Consider the following 12,840-nt stretch of genomic DNA (forward strand, 5'->3'; position numbering starts at 1 on the left):
GCGCGCTACCCCGGCAAAAGAGGCTAAATGAGCTTAAACTAAAAGTATCAACTCTTCTTGATGGACGTTCTTAATCTTCCTCAATCTTCTTACATGAACTTCAGTTTTTGTGTAAATAAAATATATATACATATATATAACATTTTGAAATATTTTGCAGTTGAAAGACATTTTGTTGCAGATTAGCTGATAGCATTCACATGTGTTAGTACATGCGTCGGTTGATTGGAATTAAAAACACGTCACTTTACTAAAGTCGGTGTCTTTCGAAATGATCTGAAGCAGGATTCCTGCGCCCCCTGTTGGTTTGAAGCCAGCACTGCAGATTCGACAAAGTCGATGGAAAACGGTCGTTATTGATCAGGAATTGTAAAGATGTTTGGGTTAGCATTTAGCGTTGCTATTCCACTGCCAACTTCTTACTTGTTCCGTTATGGCAAATTTGATGGAAAATGGTCAAAAATATCAGATCTCAGTATTCCTCCACCGCTATGCTAATGCTACTTAGCATTGAGAGATGTGCAGCAGAATTACAGCGCCTCCTGTTGGTTTGCAGCCTTGATTAGCGTCTTCGTGGACTAGCACGTTCCGTCACAGATGGAGAAGATTGTGATTCAACACATTGATTCCATCATTTTCCCCTCGTGTTTGTATTTATAGCTCCTTTTCCCCCCGAACCGTTGGAGAGGGGGCTCCTGCAGGATCAAAGACGAGGTAAATATCATTTCCATAACATTTGAACCAGTTAACCGGCAGCACAGTGCGGAGAAACGCCGCTGACAACGCCAATGAGGCAGGAAGTGTGTGATTTGCCGCTCTGGCGAGGAGGCGGGGGGAGCGAGCGCCAGCACGGAGGAGGGGCAGAGGTCAGCCGCGCTCCCCCTGCATCACTCTCCAAGCAGCCCCCCCTCCAGCGCTGCGGATGTTTTAGGAAACCGAACCTCCGATCGGGGCGGCGGCGAGGAAGAAGAAGACCTGACGGATGGCGCTCCCAAGGTGGAAGGAAAGAATAGCTGCGAGCTGCTTTGGGTGATTCACGTATTGATTATTTCCAGCCGGCGTGGAGGTGCCGTGTAAACACACATATATTAGCGTCGGGGCTACGCGCACACACAGCTAGCCCCGGGCCGCACTTTTATAATCGCATTCCGACTGGTAGCGGCCCGTGGGCTCCTTCAAACCAGCGGGCAGAGACTTCAGACGCAGAGCTAAATGGAGATGAATGAAGAGATGAAGGAATAAATAAATGATAAACGAGCGTTAGCAGCGTTTGTGTGGGCCAGCTATTAGGTTATCGATTCCAGTGCCCAGATTTTTGGGCACGTAGTCCGAATTTTTTATTTTTTTTAAACGCTCATTGTCGAGCCGTACAGAATGTTGTGGAGAAGATTAATGTTTTAAAGGCATCTAAAGTAGGCTGCAAGAACTTCGCTAAACTTTTATGGTTGTGGCGGTGTTGCAATGCTAGCTAAGCGGCTACACTAAGGGTACTATTCTAAAAACTTATATTGGAATATGCTGCTCTGCTGAATTTAATATTTAAACTACTTTGCTAAATATGCTTCTTTGTTAAATGTCCCACAGACGCTGCTATGCTGCATATGCTAGTCAGTCTATTTATATATGAACCGCTACGATTAAAATGTTAATATGTAATTCATGTAAATGTTTTTTTATGTGTACTGCTCCACCAAACGGATTTATTCAACCACAAGCTGCTGTGTTCTGTTAAATGTATTAATTTTCTAAAGATGCTGCGATGCTACACATGCTATTTTCTGAACACGCGGCGGCGATACTGAACGAGTTGAGGATTCCACACATGATCTCTACTTGATTCTATCACTTGAAAATGTGAGTCTGGTTGAAAAGACTCATTTGATTCTTTAGTTTTTCCACTTTGCCATTTCTATTATGAACCAAGAAAAGTTTTCAAGGCCTCAGTTTTTAAAGATTCGTTTGGGCTCCGTTAATGAAATTAACCAAGAGTGATAAAAACAAAAAATTATTCAAGTGTGAAAACTTCTGGAACAATTTTGTCACATTTCCATTTAGATCATTTTGAATATAATTTGTTGATAGAGAAAGTTACTTTAATTTGAAGGAAAATAAAGGAAGACTTCTCGGATCGTTTCTGTTGAGGCAGTAGAATGGAGCGTTTTAGTTCCACGTTTACTAAATTCCTGACGGTCAGATCATCAGTGTCGCATTCGGCCAAATCACAGCGCGGTCTCGTAACACGGAACGTTGGGTTGAAAGTCAACCAAGAAGAGGAGAATGCCAGCGATGTCATTTACGTTGGATATCGCTGCTTTGAAAAGAGCTTCTCTCTTTTCTCTTCCCGATTTGGGAGAGAAAAAAAAAGAAAAGAAAAAGAAGCTCTCTCTCGCTCTATATATATATTTCTTTTTTCTTTTTTTTAAAGTGGTGGCTGTTTCCCTTAGGGGCGGTAATGGCATTCTCCATGACAACGGCGGTGTGACACGGCGGTGCCCTTGAGGGCCCGGCGCCCCCTCTGGGGGGAGCGCCGCGGAAACACGACAGGGTCAACGGTCACCTCCCATCATCCACCAGCAAACCCCCCACCCTCCCACCCCCACCCCCGCCTCTCTTCCTCCTCAGGTGGAGCGCCGGCGAGGGAGGGAAACGTCTCGAAGCGAGCCCACTCAGCCCGGGCCTGGCAGACGAGGAGCTTTCGCCACGGGCGCTTCTGGCGAGGCCTCTACCTCACATCGCCGCTCCTCCAAGGCCGCGGCCGGATCGATACGTGCAGGATTCTTTTTGGCACCCGAGTATAGCTGCGCAGCATCGCCCCGAGGTCCGTTAAAGACATAACAGTGCGAGCAAAGTGGACCGAGTTTATTCAGGAAGCTTGGCAGAAAACGCAGGCTTCCTTTTTGTTGCTGGAAATTCTTAATATTCAGCTTCTTTCTTATTCTTTTTCCATTTTTTATTTTTTTTTTACCTTCACTGTGGGAATGTCCCTGGAAAGTATAGAGATTCGAGACCCTACAGGAAAGAAAAAAAATAAAAAATCTTCACAGTATTCAAATCTGCTTAATAAAAGAGCAGAGCTCCTGCTTGTCGTTCCAAGAGAAGTGCTCTACTGCCACCTGCTGACCAAAAACCAGAGCAGCCGCAGACGGTGCAAAGAGCTTTATAGTCTGAAGGGTACAAGACACAAAACAAAAGCCATCGATTGGTTCGTCTTACGGAGGAAATTAAAGGGTCGCGTCGGTCTCGGCACACGCTGAAGGGAAAGAAAAGGAGACGGGGACGGCGAGGGAGAAACGTCCCGAACGTTTGGCACAAAGGAAAAACTCCCAATACTCAACTTAAAGATAAAAACACACAGATTTGGTAGAAGAACAAAACCAAAAAAAAAAATCCCTCACGGTTCTGGGAAACGGTTCCACTGACCTTTACAGGTCATTTACCGGTCACATGTTGAATCTGATGTCAGGCACCTGAAGACACAGGGACAAGGAGAGAAATTCAGAATCTGAGCAGGAAAACACAAAAAGCCACTGAGATGAAGTGAAAACGAAACGCTGGTCTAATTCCTCTTTGGTACAATATGTAATGGACGTCAAAATGAACTCAGATTTTTAGATATTGCAACAAGAGTACACTTACAGATTCCATATTTAGGATTTTTCCGTCTTACTATAATTATATTTAACATATTGTACCATATTTTACATTAATATAGTAAAAAGTTCAACATTGCAGGTGAAATCAAAAGGAATTTGGGGGATTTTATTTAATATTACACATAAATTCTGTCACATATTTCACATAGAAACATTATATAATTACAAATATATTTATAATTCATTTTTTTCCCATATAATTTTTGTTTCAACACAAGATATTTAAAAAAGAAATCCACAATTCATGACATTTTTTATGTGATAGGAAAATTTGGAGATATTGTGTCGCCCTAATTTAAGACACAAAATAGGTGTAAACATTACTGATGAAATGAACAAATGCAAAAATGACTATAAAATCTAAAAGTTACTGAAATGGCATCAACTCCACCCAAAAATTGTCGCCTTTTAAAAAACACATTTCACCAACAGCTGATAATTAACATGGATGAGTTGAGGAGTTAATTACTCCGAATTGCAGATATTTCTACATGTTTAGTTGCAAAATTATCCAAATGTGATATTTGAAGTTCTTGGCAAACTGACAAACTGTGACAACTACAAGTTGGACGCTACCAGAACTCTCGTCGAAAAGCCAGCTCACCGTACTGGAAGGTGGATCTGGGCGGCGACGCTCCGCCGGACGCTCCAGGTCTGGAACCTTTACTGTGACTGAGCCGCCGGGCCCTGAGCACGGCGCTCGCCACCGCCTGGGCGAACCTGGACGGCGCCGAGGCGCTCTGGGAGCGTCTGGGGCCGGCCGAAGTCGACTCGGCCTCCGGGGCCTCGCAGCGTCCGTTCCAGGTCGGACTCCTCGGTTCGGTTGTTGGTTCAGCGCCGTCCTTCTCCTCCGAGGAGTCTTCAAAGAAAACGGGCGGAGGAGGATCAGGGAAGCTCACCTCTTCTTCTTGAGCCTTTTCTTCAACTGTATGAAAACTACATCGTTCTAAGTCGACACTGAGGTCAGGTTCCTCCTGGTGCGCCGAGTCGGTTTGGTCCTCGGTGCGACCCAGTCCTTTGCCGCCGTCGGCGGGTTCCTCCAGGTACGAGTGGGTCTGGTCCTCGGTGCGACCCAGTCCTTCGCTGCCGTCGGCGGGTTCCTCCAGGTACGACTCGGTTTGGCCCTCGGTGCGACCCAGTCCTTTGCCGCCGTCGGCGGGTTCCTCCAGGTACGAGTGGGTCTGGTCCTCGGTGCGACCCAGTCCTTTGCCGCCGTCGCCGGGTTCCTCCAGGTACGAGTGGGTTTGGTCCTCGGTGCGACCCAGTCCTTCGCCGCCGCCGTCGCCGGGTTCCTCCTGGTACGAGTGGGTTTGGTACGAGTGGGTTTGGTCCTCGGTGCGACCCAGTACTTCGCCGCCGCCGTGTTCCTCCTGGTACGAGTCGTCGGGCTGCTTCTCTTCCTGCGACTGAGGCGAGTCAGGACAGTTGTGATGGTCTGGATCCTGGCGAGGCGGCGAGGAAGACGCGAGCGCTTCTGGACTGGACGGAGCTACTTCGACTTCCGATCCGTCAGAGCAGCTCGGGATGTCCTTGGCCTCCGGGTCCGAGTTTGGAGCAGTTCCCTCTGGTGGAACCTCTGGGCTCACGGCCGTGTCGGGTGGGTTGGCTCTCTTCGGGGGAACCACCTTGAAGGTGGTCAGGCCCCGCCTCTCCGTCGGATCCTCCCACTCGCTTTCGGTCGGGAGGTCCGACGTGAAGACGGACTCAAACTCCGAGCAGAAGACGCCGTTCCCCGAGCTCTTGGGCGCGGCGGACATGAACGGGGAACCGTGCTGCAGCTTCCTCAAGCGCCTCATGAGGGTCCCTTTGGAAACGGAGGAGGTCAGGACCTTGGCCAGAGCGGCGCGGGCGTCGGAGAGGTCTTTACCGCGGAACGCCGGCAGACACGAGTCCGCGGCCTGGTGGAGGAGATTCAGCGACGAGCGCGAGGACGAGAGCGGCCGAGCAGGAAGTGGAGACGACGGCGATGATGAGTCGTCACGTTCTCTCAGTGACTTCAGCGTGTTGGAGGAGCCCACAGACACTGGAGAAACAACACAACCTTAGCAACCAGCGGCATCCGACCACGACAACGCCAAACTTTATCAACAACTCAGAAAAACCTCGAGGAAAATCTCCTTGATTATAAAACTTTAAATCAAAAATAAACCGACAAACATTAGAATACACCAAATGTTTTATTTTTGCTCTAGAAATAAAAGTGAAATAAACCATCATCAGTCTTTTTTTTACTTTACTGAAACAACTTGGAGAAAATATTTCTGTTCCACAAAACTAGTTTAGCTTTTTTCTACATTCATGAAAGAAACAGGAGTTTCTTTGTTTGTTTGGGTTAAAAAAAAAAAAGAAGATTAAAACTAAACAGCAGCTTGTTTCTAAAGCCAAAATGTCAGAAGTAAAGACGCAATATCAGAAATAGTCATTTGACATCGAGTAGTTTTTAGACGAATAAAGACTAAATCTGTATTTTCAAAATATAAAAACACTATAAAAAATACAAATCTTTTAAAATAGATGATAAATCTGGACAATAGAGCCAGTAAGAAAGTATTTTCAGAAATCTGACGGAGTTCACTTTAGATATATTTTACATTATATTCTAAAAACTTTTACATTAAAAGGCAACATATTCAAAACACGTTAACATGACTGTATAATTGTAACATTACAACGAGACATATATTTAAATATATTTTTAGTAAAACATTTAATGTTGCAGGTTGAATTCCTAAAGAAAATAAGCTTTTAAAGGGACATATTGTAAATAGTAATAATAAATAATAATAATAAATAGTAACATATTGAACAGAAATAAGTTAAAATTAGATTTTACATGATGAAATCTTCCATGAGGTTATTTATTTATTTTTTTTACCCAATGATTTTCCTTGTTCTTCATGTATTTGTGAATGTGAGCGTCTCCGGAACGCTGCACCACAGAAAAATGTATGAAGTCTTTCTAACGTAGAGCTGCTAGTATGCGGAAGCCTGCACGGTGGCGGCAGCATCATGCTGAAGGGATGCTTGGAGGAGGAGGAGGATGAGGAGGGCTGGTCAGGACTGAGGGGAAGAAGAAAGAAGCCCAATGCAAAGAGAAAGTAAGTTGATCTGAGCGATCAGGAACCGGCAGCAGAGCCCAGACTGCAGCTCAGAGGCCCGGGGGCCCAGGGGCTCGGGGGCCCGGAGGCTCGGGGGCCCGGGGGCTCGGCTCAAACCTCCAGTCTCCGCGGGCCGACCTGGAAATGGAAGTTTCCACACTCCTCCACGCTCTGGCACGGCTTGAGAGGATCTCCCGGTAAGAAAACGGGACGAAGCGCCGACAGCGAGGAGAGACTTACCTGATCCTCCTTCAGTCTGAACCACAACACAAGAAAAGTCCACAAAAAAATCAAAAATAAATAAAAAAATTCACCTGGATGCTCTTAACATCTCAAGATGCTTTAGAAGAAAAACAAAAAAAAAATCAATGAATCAATGAATTCAAGTAGAGTTGTTTTATTGGAGCAGAAATGTGACAATTAAAAAAATAAAAGATAATAATGATAATAATGCAAAAAGGAGATTGAAGGAAAATTAAAAAATGATTTGAAAGTCTTAAAAGAAAAACATGAACATTTGTCAGGACCGAGTCTGATCCGTTATTAATTCAAACTATAACTGAAAGAAGTTAAAGTACAGATCCGTTCACACGCTTTAGAAAATAAGACCCAGAAGTGTCCAGGAGCAGTGAAGCCTCCAGAGAAGCCACTACCACGGGGAGGAGGAAGAGGAGGAGGAGGAGGAGGAGGAAGAGGAGGGAAAGGAGGCAGCAGCAGATCTCAGTCAGCCTGGAAGCAGGAGCACAAAAAAGCTGGGAGTGGTTTTACAACCAGAACGTCTCAACTCATATATGAACATCATGACGGCAAATACAAAGAGGCGCCAAAGTACTTTAGTTTGAAAACTTCCAGAAAACCTTCAAGAAAAACTTGAGGAGTTTGAATATTGTTTGGATTGAGGTTGGACCAGACTGAAGCCTCTGGCTCACTTTAACTGCCCCCAACGGGGTGAAACTGCCCCCAACGGGGTGAAACTGCCCGCCTGACAAAAGCTGCATTTTGCGCTGGATTTAACTGCTAAATCCTCCGTGTGACGGCATCGACTTTGACACTTTAATCTTGATTTAGCTCCAATCTGTCTTGACGTGGCGCGACCAAGACTGAAACCATCTGAAGAGTCCAGAGTTTAAAAAAAACAAACATAAAACCTCCTGAATTTGGACTGAAACCCTTTAAAAGATCCTGTTCTCCATTTATATTTCCATACCTGTGACGTCGGCGTGAGTCTGCAGCTCATGCAGTGGACTCGCACACGGAGGAGGCGGAGCTCTTCTCTTGGTGTTCCTCAGGGTCGAGTCTCCGGACCTCTGCAGAAAGAAAGTCAACATTCTGAACACACGTTCATGCAACACGTCGAAATTATTAACATCTAATTAGAATCACATCAAATAAGCATCTCAGTATTTGATATAAAACCATGTTTTTGATAATATTTCTATACGATTAGTCACTCAAAGAAGTCATAAAAATACAAAAATCTAAATATTATATTTAATAAAATCTGATTTCTTTCTAATCTTTAACGAGTATTGAATCTACTTCCTATTTACTTTATTCACCATTTCTTGTTTTTGGATCACAAAAGCTGGAACTTTAACAGAAATGGAGGGAAAAGGAATAAACCTGAGTGAGGTGGCAGCTGCTGAGGTTATTGGGCATGCTGAGCGACGGCGTCATGGCGGGGGGCGGCGGCGGCGCCCGCCTCTTCTTGGGCAGGTCGGCGGGCAGCGTGCTGCACGAGAACATGGCGGCAGCGCCGGGCGGCTGCTTCTGTCGGGGTGAGGAACCGAGGTGAGGAACGAGCGGGAACGGCGTTTGTTCGGCCGCGTTCCACCAACAACGTACCACTTCCTGTTTCTTCTTCCTCCTCCGGAACAGACTGAAGAACCCCGAGTTCTCCTTCTGCTTCTTCTCCCTCCGCGGCGGCTCTGATGGCGGTCAACTTTTATTTTATTCTCATTTTCATGCAGTCAAATCGGTGACTGAAAAAAGTCCAACTTAAAAAAAAAAAAAATTTAAAATGTGTTTTTCTGTGTCGCTTACTTTGGCAATGGCAGCTCTCATCAAAAAAATATGAAAAATCTTTTAAATCTGCCTCATTAGATGAGAAAATGAAGCTTTACACTGAGTCCTATCAGTACCTGAGCCAATCAGAAGCAGGATTCAGGGCGTTGAACTCTTCTGTCTGTGCAAATATATCAAGTATACAACCACATTAAGAGAATAACAACATGACTCCCACCTGCGCCGGCGCTCCCGGGTGGCGTTTCGGGGGTTCCCCGCCCCGGAGCGGCCGTGTCCCTGGCGAATACCTCCCTCAGGCCGAGCTGGTTCAAGGTCTTGGCGAGGTCCAGTGGCTCTTCGGACCCGGCGTCCCGCAGCAGAACCGTGCTCTCCACCTGGAACTCGCACTTGTGGCAGACGGCCGGCAGCAGCAGCTCCAGCGGCAGCCGGGGACTCACACGGACCACCGTCTTGTGGGACTTGTTGTAGTTGATCAGCAGACGCACCGTCGCCTGTAAGCACACGCTTCTTTCAATCTCACGCTTCTTCCTCCAAAGTCGCCGACGCCAGCGGAGCATCGCTCGTTACCTCGGGCACGTACGGCCTCTTCGGCTTCTCCTCCGCCCCTTTGGGCTTCAGGACGAGCTTCTCCGCTTCCAGCAGGCCCATGGGGGAGTTGGCCTGGAAGCTGATGGTGTTGTTGTCGGCCGACAGAGCCTCCGCCGTGTAGTCCGAAGGGTTCAGGTGGTAAGTGGCGCACAGAGTCACCAGGAAGTCCATCACTGGTTTACTGCCGGGACGAGAAAAGATCAGACCAACGCTGGCCGAGCTGAGACACAAAGACACACAGGATACAAGGGCCTACCTGCCGTGGACGGTGACGGTCTTCTCCAGGCCTCCGGGCAGAACCACGCACAGAGAGTGATCCGTCTCCAGGGGATCCACCCGCTCGTCCTGCTCCATCGTCACCTGAACCTCCTGACAAGCACGGAAGATGCTCAACTTTCTGTACACAAACACCAATGCTCACGCCCACTTCTTCCTCCGGTTGTCTTGGGTGTTTAACAACCTAATCTTGACAAACCGAGGAGACGCAAAAGCCCGAAACACAATGAGGCGGGTGTCAAATTACACAGTGTGGACACTTTTATTTCTTTTGCTAATAAAACTAGACTCTTCCCACTTTGTAAACATTACATGTAGCATCAAATGACTTTTCTATGGTTTCAGTGCCTGATCACATTACATGGATCAGTGTTTTTAATCTGCTGACTAAAATAAAATGGTTGGTTTGAATCATTCATCATCATTAAATCCATGATCGTATTCCACAACATGAACCTATAAATTACATTTAAACTGGATTTTCTGGTCGTTGATTGTGAAATCAAGTGGCATCTGATGGTTTAAATGATATTTTCAGGCATTTTGTGACGATTTAAAGACCAGAAAAGGCTCACAAACGTTGATATCACGTGTCCTCACAGTACACAGGTTAGTTAGTAACCTCTCCTAACGTTTAGCGTCACTGTTTAACAAATTCCCACCTCAACTTTTACATTAACCTTTATTTAACCAGGAAAAGTAACTTCGCGAAACACAAAAATAAGAATTCAAACACGAGCTAATACGGTCATTTAAAAGTCACGGATTAAGGTAAAACATACCTGAAAAAGTGTTTCAAGTCCTTAATTGATGAAAACTACAAGTCCCATCAACCCCAGCGCGAGAATACTACAAACGCTAACTTGGTGGGTTTTTAAAGAATATATATTTTTAATTTCTTTTAAATAAATGATAAAATAAAAGAGAAATGTAAGCCATTGTTGATTAAAATAATCACATTCAGTTAAACGTGTACCCAAAAACGTGTATCAAGCCCAGAGCCCAGCAATTATTAAAAACTACAAGTCCCATCAGCCATCGCGGCTCAGCGCTACAAACGTTCAATCACTTTTCGGGATTTACTCACCTAAAGTTCAAGAATTACCCAGGTAAAAATAACAAATATGACCTAATATTGATGAACATTTTTTTTAAACGGGGTAATATATAAAAAGTGTACTCTAAAACGTGTTGAAAGCCGAATTCCAGCGAGCAAAGTGTTGTATGATGTCCTATCAACCTGCATGGCTGATAATTACAAATGCTAATGTTTGTTGGGAGATTTAGATTGAGAATATTCGCATCAAATCGATTAAATGATACAATATAAGATATATGCAAGCTGTCGTTGACTAAAATAGTTCATTCAGATTACATATTAAGTGAAAAGTGTACCTGATAACGTGTTTCAAGTCCTGAATCCCGCGATCAAAGTATAGTTTGATTAAAAACTACAACTCCCAGTCAACCCCGCGGTTTAGAACTACAAAAGCTCGTTTTTGATAATGTCTTAGAGATTTTGAGCATTAAATCGATAAAACGATACAATTAAAGATGAATATAGAGATGGTCAGCTTCTAAATACTCTATTGAAACTGTAATCACTATTTTTAGCTGATTATTTCCTAAATCCAGACAGAAAAAGGGGGAGTTTTCCCCATTAGGTGACAGAGGCGGTGTTAAAGGGTGCTCTTCTTAAAACTAATTTAATTACCTTTTTTTTTTTACGTCTTAAAACCTAACTTTGTTGATTTGATGACATTCACAGCAAAAAAATGATGTGGGATTTTAGAAAAATAATCTGTTATTTCTTAATATGTACATATCCTATATCCATTTATAGTTTATTTGACCCAAAATTAAACAAAAAAATAAATCTAACATGATTGGGGGGACATTTAATTCAATTTTAAAATAGATATAATAACAAGTAATCAATAATTCATCAAGACATTTTTCATTTAGCAAATGTTATTCCTTTTATTTGATCTTTATACGTGTGCCTCATTGAAGTAGTAAAAACAGTAAAATATCTCATGTTACATAACAATCTGTATATTTAGTTTTACATATCAATATAAAACTTCCAGGGGTTAAACAAAAGTAAGTTTGACTGAAAAATAATGTACATTTCAGAACTTTTTCAGTCCCGTCTGTTCTGTCTGTCACACTTGTACAGAGCGAGAGGGAACCTGGACGTCTGCATTAACCTCTGGTACCATGTGGTCACCGTACAGCCCTTTGGGATGAAGAGTGTTGGTCAGGATTTCATCCGACAGCGAGATAATGACCCAAAAAAGAAGATGGTGAGTTGAAATCATGTTGTGACAAGCGCAGCCTCCAGACTTAAACCCCACCGAGCTGCTTTGGGATGAACTGGACGGAGGAGTGGTAGAAAACGTTGGTTTAAACGTCTGCCACAGAGTTGGGAGACCTTCCTGAAGAACGTTTGATTTCCTTTGCGGTGAGAAAGCCACGAGTGTCTGCCATGTTCCAGAGACAGTAAATGAGCTTACTGTGTTTCTGCACTAAGAAGGATTAGTGGGTTTGCTCCTGCTCACACTGCAACATGCAGACACAATGCTCCAACACACACACACACACACACACACACACACAGACACACACACACATACACATACACACAATACACCTGTAGCCGTCTACACTCACCTGTGATTCTCTGTTCACATGGTCCCCCTGCTGCTGTCCCCTGGGCTCTGAATGGACGGGCTCCTGTCCTCTGTAATCCCTCTTCAGCAGACGGTCCTGCCACACCTACGCCCGTCATGTGACCGTGTGTGTGTGTGTGTGGGTGTGGGTGTGGGTGTGGGTGTGTGTGTGTGTGTGTGTGTGTGCGCTTCGCGGGAACAGGGTGGAGTGTGTGTCTGCACGGACGCGTCAACCCGCTGAACCAGTTTGTTCAAGACATTCGCTCCGGTTCCGACCGCAATCATTCCAGTAGACGTTCATCTTTTTGTTGTTGTTTTGTTGACGTTTGCGTCGACTCCACGCGCGCCGAGCGTTTGTGCCGGTTGCCATGACAATAGTTATGACTGCTGAAACAGTCAAAGGTCCCTTTAAACGTTTTATCCTTGGTAGCGCTTTTGGCTTTTTAAAATATTTTCCTTTGTTTAGGTGTTGCTTACGTTTTTGTGTCGTTATTTTTGTTTTGTGATTTTAGAAGTTTTAGCCATTTT

The 12,840-nt window shown here is 44.7% G+C and overlaps 1 protein-coding gene across 3 annotated transcripts; it reads right to left on the reverse strand.

The window, feature by feature from the left end:
* Window positions 1-2,421: 2,421 nt before the first annotated feature.
* LOC308127905 (uncharacterized protein) lies at window positions 2,422-12,449 on the reverse strand. Of its 3 annotated transcripts, none has more exons than XM_080493312.1 (9): window positions 12,314-12,449; window positions 9,621-9,733; window positions 9,344-9,545; window positions 8,994-9,267; window positions 8,597-8,679; window positions 8,375-8,521; window positions 7,959-8,058; window positions 4,258-5,676; window positions 2,422-3,467 (listed from the first exon to the last, which is right to left on the reverse strand). In XM_080493312.1, the coding sequence occupies exons 2-9, from the start codon at window positions 9,716-9,718 to the stop codon at window positions 3,460-3,462; spliced, it is 2,331 nt and encodes a 776-aa protein (XP_080349438.1). In that variant the 5' UTR covers window positions 9,719-9,733; window positions 12,314-12,449; the 3' UTR covers window positions 2,422-3,459. The 3 variants fall into 3 exon arrangements, with proteins under 3 accessions (XP_080349438.1, XP_080349440.1, XP_080349439.1); XM_080493314.1 differs by having other exon boundaries at window positions 8,375-8,518; window positions 12,314-12,447; XM_080493313.1 differs by having other exon boundaries at window positions 9,621-9,724; window positions 12,314-12,443.
* Window positions 12,450-12,840: the final 391 nt, after the last annotated feature.

This window comes from Lipophrys pholis (genome assembly GCF_963383615.2).
Source record: "Lipophrys pholis genome assembly, chromosome: 23".
Classification (NCBI taxonomy): Eukaryota; Metazoa; Chordata; class Actinopteri; order Blenniiformes; family Blenniidae; genus Lipophrys; species Lipophrys pholis.